The sequence below is a fragment of the Protopterus annectens genome, chromosome 17.part0 (genome assembly GCF_019279795.1).
Source record: "Protopterus annectens isolate FY-2018-M chromosome 17.part0, PAN1.0, whole genome shotgun sequence".
In the NCBI taxonomy this organism is placed as follows: domain Eukaryota; kingdom Metazoa; phylum Chordata; order Ceratodontiformes; family Protopteridae; genus Protopterus; species Protopterus annectens.
In genome coordinates this window covers 600,629,494-600,648,989 of record NC_056751.1, presented here as the reverse complement: position 1 = coordinate 600,648,989, position 19,496 = coordinate 600,629,494, and the positions used below count along the sequence as shown (strand labels likewise).

At 44.4% G+C, this 19,496-nt stretch overlaps 1 protein-coding gene across 1 annotated transcript in view; it reads right to left on the bottom strand.

The window, feature by feature from the left end:
* PPP6R1 (protein phosphatase 6 regulatory subunit 1) overlaps positions 1-19,496 on the bottom strand; it is a 3,522,349-nt gene that overhangs the window by 2,840,367 nt on the left and 662,486 nt on the right. The window contains exon 5 of the mRNA XM_044059463.1: positions 11,563-11,628. Coding sequence (XP_043915398.1) covers positions 11,563-11,628 — 66 coding nt within the window. The remainder of the gene's footprint in view (positions 1-11,562; positions 11,629-19,496) is intronic.

The following is a 19,496-nucleotide window of genomic DNA, read 5'->3' as shown; positions in this document are numbered from 1 at the left end:
TGCTGTTGATATTGTAACATATGAAATTGGCAGTTTAAAGCTCTGATTGCCAAGGCTGCAGAAGTATAAACCTTTTTACCCCATCTATCCAGCCCCCTGGAGTCTCTATTAGAAGGGGTAGGATTTTTAGCAGTAGAACCCTTAATGCCCTTAGGTCCCTGAGAAATGGTTTCTGGATCTGCAACAGGATTTTTGAAAAGAAACTTGTGGGACTCAGGATCCCTGTAGTATCTGTCAGGTTTAATAGGAGCTGGAGGCAGGAAATCAGGGACCAAACTGGATTCCAAGAACACATCATCAACAATGTATAGTACAGGAGGTATAGCCAAAGGTCTATGCTGAGGTAGAAGAAGGAAATCCCTAAGCCTCTTTTTTGAATCAGAAAATTCCTGGCTTTCCGAGTGGAAATGCTCCCTTAAAGTATGTAAAGTTTCCCCAAAAGAAAAATCCTCAGGAGGGGAAGCAGAGGGAATGGAATCCTCTGCATCAGAATCCTCATAAGTAGGTATGGACAAATCCAGGTCATTAGAAGAGTCAGAAGAAACAGAATCCTGATCACACGATTCATAATCAAGCTCAGCCCTAGGCCTCTTGGGGGGGGGGGGTGACTACCCCTGATTAGAGTAATTAGATCTTCAGCCATTTTTATCACTTGTTTTTTAGGCATAGGGGTCTGAACATAGGTTCATAGGTTGGTACTGAGCTATCTGCCCGAAGGCATATAATAGCCCAGCCACATTGTGCGTTATTCACCGCCCCTTTAGTAGGTCCCTAGACCCTTTTACTAGCAGCTAGTAACCTTGGCTCCTATCTAGTAGTGCTGTTGGTGTGATCCCCGGTGTGAACTTTCTGTTACCCATCCAATCATCAAGGTTCCTCTTGAAGAGTGATAGTGAGGGGCTCTGTCTTATGTAGATTGGGACCCTGTTCCATAGTAAGGGAAGTCTCTGCGAAGGGAATCTATCCCTCCAGCATGTTCTATTCATTGTTGTGTTGAGCTTTATATCCCTAGACCGTGTAGCTCGAGTAGATTTGGTTTTGCTAAGATGGAGCATGTTCAACAATTCTGGGTTGGACATGGCTCTGTACGTTTGACAGAGATAGCCTCTGAGAAAGCGGTATGCAACAGAGAACAGTCTTAGCTTTTTCAATCATGCTGCATAGGGCAACTGTTTGAGGCCAGTAATTCTCTTGGTTAGGTACCTCTGTGGTCTCTCCAGCTGCTGGAGAGGTCTAGCCAGGTACATTCCAATTGGTGCATTGTACTCAATAATGGGTCTGATGAGGGAAGAGTAGAGGGGCACCATTACATCCTTAGATCTTGATGCGAACCCTTTCATGATCAGATGGGTCACATAGAAGGATTTTCTAACCATTTTGGCAACATGGTTATCAAAGGAAAGCTGGCTATCTACTTGGGTCCCTAGGTCCCTTATTTCTTCTTCAGATTTCAGGGGATTACTTCCTATGTTGTAGTTTGCGGGTACTCTGTTTTTTCCAAAGGGGATTACTACGCATTTTTTTGCATTTAGCTTGAGACCATGGCTTTGACACCATGCATCAGTCTCATTTAGGCCCTTCTGGAGGATCTCCATGTCGGCCGGAGACTCTATTATAGCACCCAGTTTGCAGCCCGCAAACTTAGTCAGCCACAGCCCTTCCGTGCTTGCCTGTACTTCTGAGAAGTATATGCCAAACAGGAGGGGCCACAGGACAGAGCCCTGAGGCACACCACTCATTACTGGTCTGGATTCGGACATAGATCCCGCTACTCTTACTTTATGGGATCTGTCCGAGAGCCAGTTTGCGATCCATCTTGTGAAGTAAGGGTTTATGCCCAGGCTGGTGAGCTTATCAATAATACCTGAATGGGGAATGGTGTCAAATGCTTTAGCAAGGTCAAGGTAAGCCGTGTGTACCTCCTTTCCCTTATCTATAGCCTGAGTAACTGTCTCAAATAAATCCACCAGGTTCAGGAGGCATGATCTGCCCTTGATGAAGCCGAACTGTGTGGGGTCCAGCGACTGGAGGTTCCCAATCTCTCCATTTATGAGTTCCATAATGATTCACTCCATAGCCTTACAGATCAGACTGGTCAGGCTTATTGGTCGGTAGTTCCCAGGGTCAGTTGTGGCCCCACCCTTGTGTAGCGGGACCACCGTTGCCGTGCACCATTCTCTGGGCACATATCCTGTGGAGAGGCTGAGATTGAACAGGGTATTAAGATGCAGGGTTAATTCCTTTTGGAGCTCGCGTATGACACAGCCTGCAACACGATCTGGTCCCACGGAGGCAGTGTTTTTAGCTTTAGATAGAGCCTTGTTAACCAATGTATCAGTAATAATTGGACTTACACAATCCCCTGGAATGGTAATAGGCCCTGTAGGTGGTGGTGGTGGTGGTGGTGGTGGTGGGGGTTTGCACTGAACCTGTCAGCCAAGATGTTGGCAATGTCAGAAGGGTCAGTGTATTTTGTTCCATTTTGTACTAGCACAGAACAGACCTGAGCGATGCCATTTAGGTTTCTGACGTAGCTATAGAAGGCCTTATGGTTATCCTTGGCATCCTTGGCAACTTTCTTTCCAAAATTAGCTTTAGTTGACTTGATGAGGGCCCTCAATTTCTTACTAATGCTGATCAGGGATGATTTTTCTACTTGAGATTTGGCCTTTTTTTGTATAAGTCTCCTCCTTTTATTGTAAAGTTTGCTTATGGCCGGGGTCCACCAGACTAGTTTCTTCTTGCTTGAGGAAGGAGTCTTGGTTTTATTTGGGATCGCACTGTCCATGCAATCCTGAAGATGCATATAGAATGCCTTGGTGTAGGATTCCGCATCCTGGAAACCATTATCCTTCTGCAAGGGAATAGTGAAGCTGTCCACTTCGGATGCAAGTAGTTTGAAGTTTGCTTTGGAAAGGTTTTTGACTATGTTTTTTTTGACTGGGGAAGGTGGAGGGGTGAGGATGTCCAGGGTTATCAGTTTGTGGTCAGATCTGACCAAGGAGGGAGTGATAACGGGTGTGGTACAGTGGGCGCCCATATTTGTGATGATTAAATCCAATATGTTGTCCCCTCTAGTGGGGAAACATACTAGTTCAAGGGCATTTGAATTTATAAATTCTATGAATTGCTGAGCATAGGAGTTGGAACATTGGTAGTTCGCCCAGTCTATACCAGGGTAGTTGAAATCACCCAAGATTATGGTGTTGGGTAGGACCTTTATATTTCCCAATGTCTCAAGGAATGCACAGTGAGCATCTTGGGACATGGTGGGCGATCTATAACCGGCTATGACTTGAAATGTGGTTTTGCCTGCTGATAGTTGCGCATGGATGATCTCTGGGGCATCATGCTGTGCTACTAACCTGGAGATATGGGTATCCTTGATGAATATGGATACACCTCCGCCCTTTGTACTGCGATCCGGTAACTGAGGCCGGAAGGTATGATATGAACTGTAACCTGGCAGTGCTGCGGTGCTCTCTTGAGCCTTGAACCAGGTTTCCGTCAATGCACAAACACTGATTTTTCTCCATGCTGAGGAGAGCCTCGAGTGTGTGCATTTTGAGGTTGAGACTTCTGGCGTTGAGTAGCATTACCCTTAGTTTTTGGTTACCTGTGCTGGTTACGCCTCCGAATATGTTTTTGTGTATTTATGCGTATGTTTTGCCAGTGCTTGTTTTGTAGATTCATGTGTGACAGGTGGTGTGATGCAAGTGTGTCCCTTATCCTCTTGACTGTCTATTACAGTCATGGGTTGAGAGCGCTTAGCCTCCAGTCTGGCTGTGTATTTGCAACTCTCACAAGTGTTTGTGTCTAGAGGTAAGAGGAAAGGGTTGTCTGTATACATGAGGCAGATGTGACATTGCCTTAGGATGCCCAATTCCACCCGATGAACTGGAGAGTACACCTGACGCTGACCTCTGTACATGCTTTGAAGAGTAAATTGAACTTAAGTCCTGTGGACGATCGAGGGTCTTATGCTATATTACAATAAGAGCAGCTGATCTGAAGCACTTGAGATGAGGCTTGCCTAGTTCCAAGGGAAAATTTACAGCTCAGACTTTGTGGGGCCGGGAATAGTATACCCCAACTAACCGGCGTTGCGACGCTGCTCTGTGCGCAAGACCATGCAAAAAGAGAGTTGCAGGGTTTTTCCTCTAGGAAAGTGAGTACAAGAGCTGTTTTTCTCTAAGCAAGTGAGAAAAGTAAGTTCAAAAACTGTTTTCCTCTAGGTAATGAGGAAGATAGAGTGTTATAGTAATTAGTAGTTTATTTAGTGCTTACAAGTTCTGAACAAGTGCTGAGCATGAACAAGCAAATTTAAGTGCTAAAATTAAGAATCTGTATCTGCACTACATGAGTTACAGGACAGAAACAAGTGCAAATACAAGCTTTCAAATCAGAAAGTTGAGAGAGAGATGGAAGAGATTGCCCAAACGGCCAATAACTACAAATTCTGGGCCAGAACCACTACTTATGTGGTAGACAGGTTACCCAGTGCTTACCACTCCCACTGATAAGCTAGAAGGCTTCCCTCCAACACAAAGGCTTGGGGGACTCAGAAGCTTACATACAGTCCTGGACACAGCAAATCTGTATCTGGAACACTAGTTACAAGGAAAGCTAGGAAACAGGCTTACAATTTTTTTTTGTTTTTTTTTTTTTTTACAGAAAAGTAGCAAAAACAGTAGTAAAAAACAATTCACATGCAGTGCAAGCTAGCACACTTGAGTATGCAGCAATATTGGACCAAACACATTTTAAAAAATGCAATTAAATTAAAAAGGACTAAAAGCAAGTGCAGAAAGAGTTTATTAGGTAGAATGTGGTTAGGAGATGGGACGGGGAGTGTCCCAGATCAAATCTACAGTGGGGCGGGCAACTGCAAAAGCCACCAAATTTAAACTACAAACCAAAAATAGGAAGGGTGGGTGGGACAAAACAGTTTCAACAGAGATATAAGCAAAAACTAACAGTACAAACTTTAAAACCAAAAAAATATTCTCAGCTCTGTATATTTGCCGATCAGTCTCTCAGAACAGTGAGACAACAGTTTCAACACAGATCTAAGGAACAATTAAACTCTATAACCAAAAAAATATATACTCAGCTCTGTATAATTACAGATAATATGTAAGGCAGTCTCTCAGAACACAGGTTCCAGCAATTTGGCATGTGGCCTGGGCGTTGGTTTTTTTAGACATGGATCAAGATTTAAGCCTGTTGAAGGCAGTGTCGATTTAATATGCAAGTCTTTAGTCCTGAATACACCCTCAGAAGCCGATGCCTGCATATTGGCTCTGGACCCATCCAAGGTAGAGACATCCGCAGGTTCCATAGGTGAAACATCTCGCGGCATACCGGACTCTGAATGGGTCTCAGCAGAGGCCTGCGAATCAGAAGTGGGTATCAGGGGCTACGAAAGCGTCTCACTGAGTACCGGCGAACTGGCTTAGGAGAAGCGTCGTCAGCAGTTTTGGACCTCGGTGGCCTGTCCGTCTTTATTTTTGAATTTTTTTTTAAATCCCGGTAGTCGGATGACTAACTGATGACATTTTTGGATAATTAAACAGAGAACCAAAATATTTAGAGGCAAAAATGTACCGACAATGGATAGTGCGCTAATTAAATAAAGCACAAAACCGACAGCAAGGTACATCATGGTCAGGGCCTAGGCAAGGAATACAGTATGAATGAAAATCTTTATGAGGTATTTGCTTTCCACAAATAATGCAATTATTAACTTTTACTGACATCGGTAAGGAGCAAGAAAACGTTTCCCCAATGGGGTACTTAGCTTTAAGTTGAAGACTTCGGCTATGAAACTGGAAAACAAAAATTTCAAGAGTCAGCCAACCGGCCCTTGCGAACTGCTTCTGCTTTGGGCACCGCACGGCAAGATAGACTAATGTAATGGCGTCAGCTGCATGTTTTATACCCCTGACGACCTGACATCATGGAAGAAGGGACAGCAACCGACGCAGGACCCAAGACTTTGTTAATCAGGCCAACTGAGGGCATCCTGGCAGCAGATTACCCAAATGTAATGGCTGCAACAGTGAAAGACGAAGAACATTCCCAGTTTATTACTACCCCTCTGATTTTTGGAAAAGGATCATTGGGGAGTAGAAAACTTGATCCCGACCGTGGACAAAGTCTTTCCCTCTTGCTTGCTACGTGGTTAAAGTTTCTTTGATTGAAGAACCAAAGTTACCCATCAAAGGGGGCATTATGAAAGATGCCTTGAAGGGTTCCGCAAACCCGCAAAGGTGAAGCCAGGCATGACGCCTGATGGCAATGCTAGTGCCCGCCACTCGATTGGTGGCCTCCACTGCACTGGAGAGCAGTCTCATCAAAACATTAGCTACGGAAGTCAGAGTAGACAACTTTGGAGAGACCAATTTGAATCTCTCTGGAGGAAGCAACTCAGAAAAAAGTTGGAAAGCTCTGACACTACGTTTCTTTCCACCCGGGTAAAGTGTGCCTTCTAGTTGGTTGCTCGCAGTCCAAACATAGCTGAGGCAAAGACATGCTTCCCAAAATGGTCAATCGCCTGGGACTCCTTGTTCAGGGGATGGGCCGTAGAGCTTTGCTTGGCAAGCTCCTTTTTTGGTAGTGGCGGCCACCACAATAGCATCAACCGGAATGCCCTTGCTCCAAAAGGCTTTAGCTTTAGGGGGACTTAGGAACTTGTTGGCTATTTTGGGAACTGGTTCCACTGTGTCCAGCTCCTTCTACATCCTGTCGGATATGAGCTGGGCAAGCTCATAGGCAGGGGGAGACACCCAGGTAGAAGATGGGCCCATCCCAATGGCCTTCAAGAACACGGATTCCTCAGAAGACTGGGAGGGGGAAGATCAAACGCCTTGCTGTTTAAGGATCTCGAGGATGCCCCCAAAGGACACCTCCTCGGACAGATGCTTGGGGGACCTGTCTACTTCCTCAAAATCCGTGTCTTCAGCAAGGGACTCATGAGGGGAGTCCAAGTGCCTCCTCTTGCATGTCCTCTTCAGAGGAAGTTCCTCCACAGTGGGTTCTGAGGAGGACTCTGAAGAGGTAGGCACCCCCGATGGGGGTAATGCCCTTTTAAAGGGGCTCACAGGATGGCTGATCCAGGACGGATGACTCTGCTGCCCAAGTTCAAGCAAGGCTGGGGGGGATCTAGAGTAAAGGTAGAGGCAGCTGCCCAGCCACAGACGGTCCTCTATCGCCTGGAAAAACGATGGGCTGGACAAAGCCACCCCTCCTCCCCACCGGCAACAGGCAACCAGGACAGAAGGGGTGACCCCGATGCAGCACCAACATTCCCAGACGATATCAGGCCCGAGCTGTCCAATGTGGAGGTCCCCAAAGGGAGGGAATGGTGCAAAAACTCTGAGCCTGGCCCCATCCCCCGGCAACCACCACCAACCTTGCAATGCCGAGGAGCAGCAAGCACCGGGGACAAGAGAGCTGAGCCAGCCAGGGACCCTGATGGTGTGGGAATGGAAGAAATGCCCAACACAGTGTGCCTCTCCCTACAGATACTCTGATCCTTAGGGACCAAGCCCAGATGGGTTTGGCTGAGGAGATGGGAGTTCTATAGATGGCGAAGCTCCTCTAGGCAAGTGAGCAGGGGATGTAACAAGCCCAACTCGATTTGGGCTTTGAGAAAGCTCGTCATCATCCTATCCATATCTGAAGGGAGCAGACTCTTGGTGGATTGGGAAGATAATGAGGAATGGCCCGACCTAGCTGAAGGCCTGCAGTCTCGAGAGGGCGACCTGCTAGAAAGCCTCGGATCTGACCTCCTACGACTGAATGGGGAGTCTTCAATAACGATCAGATCGGACAAAACTATCAGAACCGAGGGTCTGATTGGATCCAGTGGCATAGACTGTGCCACAGTGGGATCCGAAGACAGTGTTGGATCAGAGGACCCCCGAGGTGCTGGATCTGATAGAAGGGGCCAGGGCTCTCGGAGCAGTAGAGCCCAGATCCGAAGCCAAGCAGGCTAGACTCTGATCCAGGGAGCTGTGATCTGAGAGCCTCGGCTTTTTGGCAGGAGAATCCCTAGAGGAAGAAGACATCCTCATGGGACCCACAGGAAGCTTGGAAGTGGAACCTGAAACCAACGGACCCCTTTAGCCAGACCTTTTAGGAGGAGTTTGTTCCTGTATTCTATGAGAGCCCTGGGGTTGAATCCAGCATAAATGTTGCATTCAACCTCCAGATGAGGCTCTCCCAGGCAGTAAACCCACTCCTCATGCATGTCAGAATGGGGCATTTTCCAACCGCACGAACAGCACCTTTTAAACCCAACAGGTTTTTCAGACATCCCACACTCTCACACAAAACACACACACACCAACTGCACACTGCTCAACAACACGGGGGGGGGGGGGAGAGACAAGGTAGAGAATGGAAAAGGGGATATAAAGGCTACCTAAAACCGGGGAAGAATAACTGCGGGAACCCAAGAAAGGACCTTAAAACTAAGCTAACACACTACCAGGAGAGGAGGAAACTAACTAAGGCAGGTAGAAAGAAGGTAGGAGACAAACAAGAGGAAAAAAAAAACAGAAAAAAAAGGAAAGGAAAAGCTACTTATCTGAAAAGATTCTAGCTTGAGCTGCAGGAAGCATGTCTCGATCAAATTGCGGCAAACGAGATCTGAGGGTCGCGGCAAACGAGATCTGAGGGTTGTGGGTAGCAAGAGATCTAGGGAAGAAGAGGAGCTTGAGCTCAGGAGTGGTCTTCCTAGCTGCCAGCTCAAATCCGATGTCGGATCCTACACCCATCCGTGATCGATAATGGCACGGATAGCATCAGATCTGTCTCCTTCTTCATCTTTGATATCTTCAAACAGGAAATGTATAGGAGACTCAAACGTGTCTAGTGTTAAACACAGCCTTCCCTGGCCCTTTTAAAGGGAGCTCACTGCCTGAAAAAGTACAGCACTTGTGTACTAATGACTTAACAGGAGATGACTGTAGATGTTCTGAAAATGCGTGGAACTGTCACTAGAGAGGCTGCTACTCAAGTATGGCTTGAAAACCCCATACAAATGAGATATATTGGCAAAATGGCTGTCATGGGTGGAAGCTGACACTGAGGATACAACATACAAGGGGTGTAAAGGCTCATCTGAAAAAGAATCAGGCACTAGCATCATCAATGACAAGAGAACAATCTCCAAAAGACAAGACTATCAAAAGGTTAACACCTGAGCATCAATGGTATTTCAATATAGGTGCATGCTAGTGCAGCATTGGAAAGGCTGCCACAAAATGAAAACAAACAGGTACAGATGGCAGTGGCATGGACTTCTGCAATCCAATGGCATGCACCACGTGAAGAAAAACACAGGCCAGTAAATGAACCATGGGGTGCATGAAAAATGGAAGTTTCACATGGGAGAAGACATTCTCCTTAATTTTCCAATTCAGAAAGGGAATGCAAAGAATCCTGAAGCCTTCCCACTTCTCATATACAACGTCCTAGTAAAAAAACAAAACGCATGTGTATCTAGCCTGGAGTTCACAGTCTGAGGCTGCTTCACAGATCCTGCAGCAGTAGTGGGTTCCACAAACAAAGCAGATGGTGCCTTTTGGCTGATTCCGAAATACTTGAAGCAACTTCCCAAACAACAATTTCTGCATTAGAAGAATCTATAATATTAAATGTGTTTTGATACTTGACAGAAGAGAAGCGTAAGAAACATTTTTAGAATGCAAAAACTAACTTCTGAATTTTTGTTAGGATAGAAGTTTTAGACTCCTCTTTTCCAGTGGCTCACTGAAATCTGCATAGACAGCAGGAAACAGCCTGAAAATACAAAGTTTTTCACATATCAGTGACATGTCACTTGATTAATTTCTGTACCAAAACAACTAAGGTCTTATGAGACTTTCTTAAACAAGGAAATCACACTTATAGTGTGTGTAATGCACCTGATGCAAAGATTATCAATGCTTCTGGGTTGATGTTACACTGTTGCAAGAACAGTTCATTGCCAAGAACGTTGGGGAAATGTTGGAATATATAAAGAGCACTTCACTTTGTGTCTATGACTGGGAACATGGCTTTAAGAAAACATTAGTCTTTAGACCAGCCATCCCACCCAGTTAACATACAAATCAGTAAAATTCTGGTTTTCTGAAAACAAGAAAAGCCCATTTTCAGAAGTGAAGCAAGAGCTAATGGTGTTTAACAATAATGAACCATGACACAATTTCAACATAAACAACATACTTTATGACAGTACCATACTTCCTGCTCAACAACGAACAGTCTGCCAAGAAATGTAGAATGACAATGAGGTACTTAGCTTTTTATGCAACATACAGTAATAGGCAAGCATTTGCTATTTATTTACTTAAACAGAATTTAACAGTAGCTTACACTTTCAGAAGAAAATGCTGTCTGAGGAGGCATCCTTAACATCCTCTTTCATAACTGTGCGTGTGGGGGTTAAAGTGGGTGCCGTTCCCCTTACAAAAAATACAGTAGGGAAACCAGAGTTTGCATACACCACTCACCAGAGATAAGCTTGGATTTGGAAGTATCTATACAACCACTATATTTATGAAGCACAAATGCAAACAGACCAGCATTCTTAAACACTGAACTATTACTTGGGTATGGGACTTCAAATACAACACTATACACAAGTGAAGGTTTTGTGAATCAGATCCAGGTTTGTCAAACAAGGCATATAAATAAGTAGGCTACACTACACTGCAGTATTACCAAGCTGCACCCAACAAAGCAGACAAGAATGAAACAAAACAAAAACTTCCCCAAGACCAGTTTTGTTACAATGACTCACACTAACAGAGTTCAAATAGAAGCATGGGGGATGAAAGAGCTGGGCATGGGAGGATGGGAGTGAGCAATGGATGATGGTTGGTCCTTCTTGGGAGAACAGAGACAAGTCCCAGTCTGCTATTTTGCCACTAGAAAGTGGAAACTTGCAAGCAAAAAGAGGAGATGTGGACCTGATACTCATTCATGTGTTTGTGCTACATGTACATAGACGGTGAAGTAGTTATTAATCATGGCGAAGAGAGGCCCCATGTCAGCCATGCTACTGTGGGTTTAGGGCAATTAGATAATGCTCCCCTAGCTAGCACTGGGAGATGTAGGTGAGAGCAAAAACAATCTCCACATCGGCTTGTATGATGGCCATTACAATCAGCCATCATCCTCATATTTGGGATACCAAGTATATGGGAATGAGGGAGTTCAAGACCAATGATAGGGTGCTTGATGGTCAGAATATACAGGAGAAAAAAGGACACAGAAATCATCACTTTCTCAATATTACAGAAATGTCATTACAAACAGAATCCTTAATATTTTAACATGCTTTCAACCGACTACTGGTTCCTCCAAATGGAATCACAAACAAGCATACATTTCATTCACCTTAACAGTTTGACACGTGCTTCAGCAGCTCAGCATTAATATACTTGCAGAACAGCTGAGTGAATATACAAGTGAAATCTCAAATGTATCAATCTTTCTGAACATCAAAAGCAAACAGATTGCCTAAGAATCAGGAAAATGAATACTCACATCATCATCTTTAGAAGGATGAATCATATCTATTAGCCTCTGTACTATCTTCTCTTCGTTTAGCCACTGTGGAGAAGTAAACATAAACTTAAATACGTGCAAAGTCTGCTACACTAACAGACATAACTTAACAGACTCCTAACAGATGATGGCTTTTCGTTCAGTCCTTAATAAGTACTACAATTATCCATAATAAAAGTAATGTGTTTTTATTTCTCTGTCTCCAATTAATTAGATCCAGTTTGCTGTACTCTGTATTATTAGAAGAGCCTGCTACTTGCCACATCGCTTACAGTCATGCAATATATGAAAACATATTACTGAGCTTGGTTTTCAGTGATCAGCCTGCAAATTAGACGGACAAGATTGAAATTTTCCTTAAGTATAATTTTACAGTACAATCACAAGTGTAAAGAAAAGTACAGCTGTGCTAAGTACTTACCATTAATGAAAATGTTAAGAGTATGGCCTCTGTTGCAGAAATTCCTACCTGCAAGCAGCCTGAATGGTTGGCCCAACTTTCAAAGCTCTCCCCCTGCCCTCCTGTGCATCAGACTACACTCTCCCAATGTTATATAAAAACAGTGTTGAAACAATAAGTGCACCATCTGATAACATCTTCATAGCATTCTTGCCCTGGCTAAAGTCAAGTTATAAGATCTCAGCACCAAAGCACTACTGGACTAGATGCTAACAATCCTCTGAGCCCCAAAACCATCCCACAGGTCCCCATTCTCCCTCTCAAGGCAGTAGGGTCAGGAAAAGAAGTAAGGGGTCTTGGTAAGGAAGTGAGACGGAAAGGTCAGATAAAATGTCTAGGCAGCCACCATGGAGCAAAAGGAAAGCGACAGAACCAGAAGAAAGGAGGTAAGAGGGAGGGCACTTGGAATTAACAGTAAATATAAACATCTACATTTATGGTAAGTACCTACCACAACTATGCTGTGTTCTTCGTACTATTCCAATGTTGCAGTCCTGACTTTTGAGCCAATTCTCAAACCACAAAAGATATAGTATGGCTAAAAATTAAAACAGAAGAACTGCAGGACAGCAGAAGCAAATCATGCACTACCCTATAAGTTACTCCTAAACTGTAATACCTAGAGAAAAAGTTACTCCTAAACTGTAATACCTAGAGAAAGTGTGAACAGACGTCCAAGCTGCAGCTTCTAGAATAGTTTGTATCTTCAGCCCTCTATGTTACGCTGTGCTGGCTTGAGCAGAGTGGGCTCTGACATGCCCTGGAAGTGATATGCTGTCTAGCAGTTTGAAATGTAATACACAAGACATCTGGACAGAATTCATCTCTGGCAGAGTGAAAAGGGAAGGGATCATTTTTTTTCTGAATTCTTTAGCTCTGTGCAAATAAAATCTAAGTTTTCTGTACACACCACGGCAACAAAGGGATTTTCTCTTTATTCTGAAGCTAAAGAAAGAAAACTGACAAGTGAATGGCTTAGTTAAGAAACAGCTTACAGGCCACCTGGTACACACAGAGACTCTCTGCACTGATGGAAAGCCAGTACTGGATATAGTACAGTTGTGTACACTTACCATAAATGTAGATGTTCGAGTGTATTCACTGTTGCAGTCATTACAGTTGAGTAATCCTGCTGGCAGGTTGCCCTCAGTCAGCCTGAATTCCAAAGTCTTGGGTCCTGCGTCGGCTGCTGTTGTCCCTTCCCTGACGTCAGGTCGTCAGAGGTATAAAAGAATGAGCCGACGCCATTTTCTTCAGTTTTTCTTGCCCCAGATGTTAGGTGCCCCTAAAAGGGTAGCCACAATAAATATATATATAAAATTACATGCATCAATTTAAACTTTACCTTCATCTACAAACAAATACACCACATAGGTTGTATAAATCAGAGAACGAAAGATAAGTTCCAGCAGAAAAAAGGGGGATGGCGAGTGGGTAACCTGGACTGCAAAAGTGAATACACTCGAACATCTACATTTATAAAGTGTACACAACTGTACTATGTTCTTCGTGTTTCACTGTTGCAGTCATTACATTTGGGTAGAGTCCCAAATCTATGGTTGGGAGGCTGTAGCTAAACAGTATTAGGTGCGGCTATGAGGCCCTGCAGAACTGCAGTGGCAAAGCCTATCCTGGCTTTAGAGTAGAGTGGCAGATGATAGTGCTTTGTAAAGGTGTGCACTGAACTCCAAGTAGTAGCCTCTAAAATGTCTTTGGTTGGCACTCCCCTGAGAAAGGCTGCTGAAGTGGCTGCAGCTCTGGTTGAATGTGGCCTAATGTTCTTAGGCACTGGCTTGCCATGTTGAAAATAGCAGAAACGAACGCAGTGGCCTATCCACTTTGAAATAGTTGCTTTGAGATAGCCTTTCCTTATGATCCTGCAGCATATGCCACTAGTAATTGCTCTGTCTTCCTGAAAGCTTTGGTTCTGTCCAAGTAGAATCTAAGCTGCCTGTGTATGTCCAAGGAATGCAGAATTCTCTCCCCCTTGTTCTGTGGATTTGGATAAAAAGTTGGCAGATGAATGGTTTGGTTAGGAGCCACGCTAGACACCACTTTAGGCATAAATGTCAGGTTTGTCCTCAGAGAAACCCTGTCTGGATAAAACATGATAAAAGGTTCCAGAGCCATGAGTGCCTATAGCTCTGAAACTCGTCTTGCAGAAGTTATTGCAGCAGCTGGTTCAAAAGGAGGCAGGGTGAGTTTTTCCAAGACATAGTTGAGGTACCATGCAGGTGTTGGTGATCTCCTTGGAGGCCTTAAATTTGTGGCTCCTCTGAGGTACTGCTTTAATAAAGGATGAGAAAAGAGTGGTGGCTCTGTATTGTAATGAGCCGAAATGGCAGAGGCATGAATTTTAATAAATGAAAAAGATAGGCCTTTGTCCAGCATCTCAGTTAAGTTTTGCAAAATCTGAGGAATATTTGGTACAGCTGTATCAGTTCCTTGTGCCTGGTTCCAAGTACAGAATCTCTTCCATTTTCCACCATAAGATTTTCTAGTACTAGGCCTTCTGGCTTCCAAAATGTCATCCATCACAGCTTTACTGAGAGGTGTGTTTTGTATGATTACATTATCCGCCATGCTGCCAGGTTTAAAGTCCTGAGTTGGCTGTGCAGGATCTGATTGTTTTGCTGGGACAGTAGATGGGGGTATTTGAGGTAAGGTCCAAGCTGGGCATTGAGGCAAATTCCTTAGGATTGGATACCAGTACTGGCGGGGCCAGTCTGGGGCAATCAGTATCATCTTTGGCTTCTCCTGTCTGACCTTTAGGAGTACCTTGGGGAGGAGTGGCAGTGGAGGAAAGGCATATACTGATAGGTTTTTCCAGCTGAAAGATAGGGTGTCCATTTTCCATGCTTGTCTGTGATAAGCCCTTGTGCAGAATCTTTTTAATTGGTAGTTGTGAGGGGAGGCAAATAGATCTATGTCCGGGCATCCCCATTTCCTTGTTATCATGCTGAAGACTTGTGGATCCAGCTGCCACTCGTGGGGATCCATGAGGTTTCTGCTTAGTTCGTTTGCCAGAGTATTTTTCTTTCCTGGCGGGAATTGTGCCTGCAGAAGTACTTGGTAAGTCAATGCTGTGTCCCACAAAGTCATGGCTAGTCTGTAAAGGGGGTAAGAATGTGTGTCCCCCTGCTTGTTTATATACCACATGACTGTGGTGTTGTCTGTCTTTATCAGTAGTTGTCCCGGATGAAGTAGGTCCTTGAAGGCTGTCAGGGCATTTTGAACAGCTAGCATCTCTTTTTGATTGATATGTAGATGCATTTGGTTTGAGGACCATATGCCCTGAATGCATCTTCCCTGCCATGTGGGCCCCCCCAGGCATAATCTGATGCATCCGTTGTTAGTGTCTGCCTGACTGGGGATAATGTGAATAGCTGTCCCTTGTTCTGGTGACAAGCCTTCGCCCACCATTGAAACTCCTGTTGCAGGCAGGGAATGAGAGTAATCATTGTCTCCAGGCTGTGGCAATGTTGAGTCCAAACACTTTTTAGGTACCATTGAAGTTCCCTCATATATGGAATTAGTAGAATGCAGGATGCCACGAATCCCAAAGCCTGCAGAATTTTTCTTGCAGATAACTGGGCCTTTTGTCCAGTGTGAGATAAGCCATCTGGGCAGTTGTATTTAAGCTTGCACCCAGGAATATTATCTCTTGTGAGGGTACTAGTTTTGATTTCTTTTCGTTGACTGTGTACCCTAGGCATGTTAGAAGTCTTTTCACAAACGCCAGATGCTGTAAAAGAATGTCCTTGTTCTCTACTTGAATTAGACAGTCGTCCAAGTAAGGATATAGTTGTATTCCTCTTTGTCTGCAGAATGCAATTACTGGTGCCAGGCAGTTTGTAAAGACCCTGGGCGCAGTAGATAAGATAAAGGCCAGTGCAGAGAATTGGTAATGCATTGAGCCAGCCTTGAATCTGAGGTATCTTATGCATGACTGTCTGATTGGGACATGCAGGTATGCCTCTTTTAGGTCTAAAGTCACAAGCCAAGCATTCTTGCCCAGCATAGGCAGAAGCTGCTGCAAAGTTAACATTTTGAATTTTGGTATATCCAGGAATGTGTTCAGAATAGATAGGTCCAGTGTTGGTCTCCAGGCCTTGTCCTTTCTGGGTACCAAGAACAATCGAATAAAATCATTGTCCCTGCTCTTGCTCTGGTACTTGTTGAACAGCCCCCATTGTCCATGGGGGATGAGACTTGTTTTTGTGCCTCTGCCCATTGATTTTTTGGCAGATCTGGCCAGCCGTTTGCCTTTGGCAAGGTATGGAAAAGGAACTTGTAGTCTTGTGACACTATGTTTAGAACCCACTTGTCCTGGGTTATAATGTGCCAATCTTGAGAAAAAGTGCTAATTTTACCCCTAAGGGTGCTGCCAGGAGATAAGTGCTTGGTGCAGGCAGGGGGAAGTCATTGGGACTGTTTCCTGTAAGGTTGTGATTTGTCTTCTCCAACTTTGGAGGTAGAAGCACCCCATTGCTTTGACCTGTATGAACCTTGTGCCTGGGATCTGCCTCTAGGGCGTCTGGATCTGCCCTTTTGAGGTCTGTCTGACACAGGAAAGGACCAATTCTTTGTAGGCCAGTGTCTACTAAACCTAGGTGGCTGTACTTGTAAAAAATCTTTGACAGCTTGCATAGATTTAGCTTTGTCCTCCATTTTCTTTAACACCTCTTCTGCCTTAACACCAAACAAAGTATCATGCTGTAAAGGTGCATCAAATAATTTAACTTTCACATGATCGGGCAGATTTTGTTCCTTTAACCAAGCATGCCTCCTAACTACAGGACCCGTAACTGCGGCCTTGCAGGAGGCCACCAAAGAATCAAAACCACATTGCAAAGTATGTTTTCCAACTTGTTCAGCTGCATGCAATAAATCTTGCAGTTCCTTGTTTTCTGCACATTCAGAGTTTAACAACATTTTCTGTTTAAGCAATACCATGACATGTTGCCGATATGTGAGCATATGAAACTGACAGTTTAAGGCCCTTTTAGCCAAGGTAGCAGATGTATAAACCTTTTTCCCCATCTATCCAGTGCCCTAGAATCTCTGTCAGAGGGGGTAGGGTTTTTTGCAGCGCAAGCCATAACTCCTTTGGGACCCTTTGAAATAGTCTCTGGGTTTGCAGCTGGGTTTTTAAAAAGGAATTTATGAGAGTCAGGAACCCTGTAATATCTATCAGGCTTAACAGGAGCTGGAGGTAAGGAGTCAGGGGTAAGACTAGACTCCGAAAACACAATCTACAATGTCTAATACAGGTGGAATGGCTAGAGGCCTGTGCTTAGGAAGTAAAAGGAAATCTCTGAGCCTCTTTTTAGATTCTGAAAAATCTTGGCTCTCCCAGTGGAAATGCTCCCTCATGGTATGCAAGGTTTCCCCAAAAGAATAGTTCTCTGGAGGAGAAGCTGAAGGTATAGATTCTCCAGTATCAGAATCCTCATAGGGGGGAAGAGAATATTCCTGATCAGAAGAGGAATCAGAAGAAATAGAAACCCGATCTGAAGATTCATAGTCAGTCTCTTGCCTAGGCCTCTTATCAGGAGGGGGATGGGAACCCCTGATCAAGGTAATCAAGTCTTCGGCCATTTTGAGCATCTGTTTTTTGGGCATAGAGGCCTGTCCACGTGGCTCATGAGTTTGTTTCTTTGCTTTAGAAGGTGCTTTAGTCTTTGTAAAGATTTTAGGTCTGAATACACCCTCAGAAGCCAGTGCCTGCTCAGCGTCTCCAGACCCATCTGAGGGAATAGTATCCGAGGCTCCAATACCTTGAGTTTCCAGTGCCATGGCCAACTCCACGTGGGAGTGGGTAGCGGCCTGCAACTCTAAACTAGCGGGAGTCAGGGGCTGCGAATGCACCTCACTGAGAACCAGCAACTGGCTTAGGAGAAACTTTGTCGTCGGTTTTGGGCCTCGATTGTTTATCTCTCTCCTTTTCTTTGTGTTTTTTGTGAACTCCGGTAGTCGGATGGCTATCCAATGACATTTCTGGATAATTAAACCGGCGTCCAAAATAGTTTAAAGCAAAATCATACCGACTCTTAATAGTGCGTTGGTTAAATCTAGCACAAAACCGACAACCAGAAACGTTGTGATCAGGGCCTAGGCAAGGAATACAGTAAGAATGAAAGTCCTTATGAGGTATTTGCTTTCCATAAGAAATATAATTATTTAGACTGCGGTGGTGGTACTGCGGTAGCGTTGTCGCCTCACAGCAAGATGTTGTGCCGTTCGATTCTCAGCTACAGCGTCGTCTGTGTGGAGACATGCGTGAATGGGCATACCTTTGTTTAAGGTTGTGCGTCAGGGCTGGCAAACTCGGCACGTAAAAAAAATCTACTGCCAATCATTAGCAGACCGGAATTCCGCTGTGGCGACCTCTAACCGGGAAAAAGCCAAAAGACACAAACAAAGAAATATAATTATTTACTTTTTCTGACATCAGTCTGGAGCAAGAAAAAAGTTTCTCCAACGGGGTACTTAGCTTTATTGAAGACTTTGGATCTGAAATTCGAACATGAAAATCTCAGGAGTCGGCCAACCGGCACTTGCGAACTGCTTCTGCTTCGGGCACCGCATGGCAAGAAAGACTGAAGAAAATGGTGTCGGCTCCTTTTATACCCCTGACAACCTGACGTCAGGGAAGGGGCGACAGCAGCCGACGCAGGACCCAAGACTTTGGAATTTAGGCCGACTGAGGGCAACCTGCCAGCAGGATTACCCAAATGTAATGACTGCAACAGTGAAACACGAAGAACATCTGCACATTACAGACTGACATTCCAAAATTCTTCTATCTGGGGTAACTGCCATCTAAAGCATCAGGTTTCAGGAGGCAGCTGGTTCAGTAGGTCAAAGAGTCAATTTATCTAAAACACAGTTAAAATGTCACAACAGATGAATGTCTTTTCTTTGTGGTCTGAAGTGCAGGGCTCCTTAAGAAACTTCTTAACTGAAGATCTGGAATACCTGGGTTGGTCCATAAGTAGCAGGGTGAAATAGCAGAAGTTTGCACTTTAACAGATGTATAAGGCAGGACCTTTTTTTCTAAAGGTCTGACAGGTAGTTCAGGACCATTGCCACTTAAACTTCGTCAGACCTCTGTTCCTGGATTGGCACCAGAGGGAGAATATTTTCCACTTACATAGGTATGATCTACTACTGCCTCATTTATTTTTGACTTGTTTCCTCCTCTCCCTTGTAATCTTTAGTATGTGCTCAGAACAGCTGTGCCTACATAGGAATAATATGAAATCCCCACAGTTGTCAGCTGTAGAATGACAAAGTTGGGAGTGGAAGTAACCCTTTGTTTTGAGTTAGAAGGTCCATGCATTCAGGCTACACCTTCCATCTTTCCCTTGTCAGCTGTAGAGGAGAGAGAAAGTACAGTTGTGCACACTTAACATAAATGTAGATGTTCGAGTGTATTCACTGTTGCAGT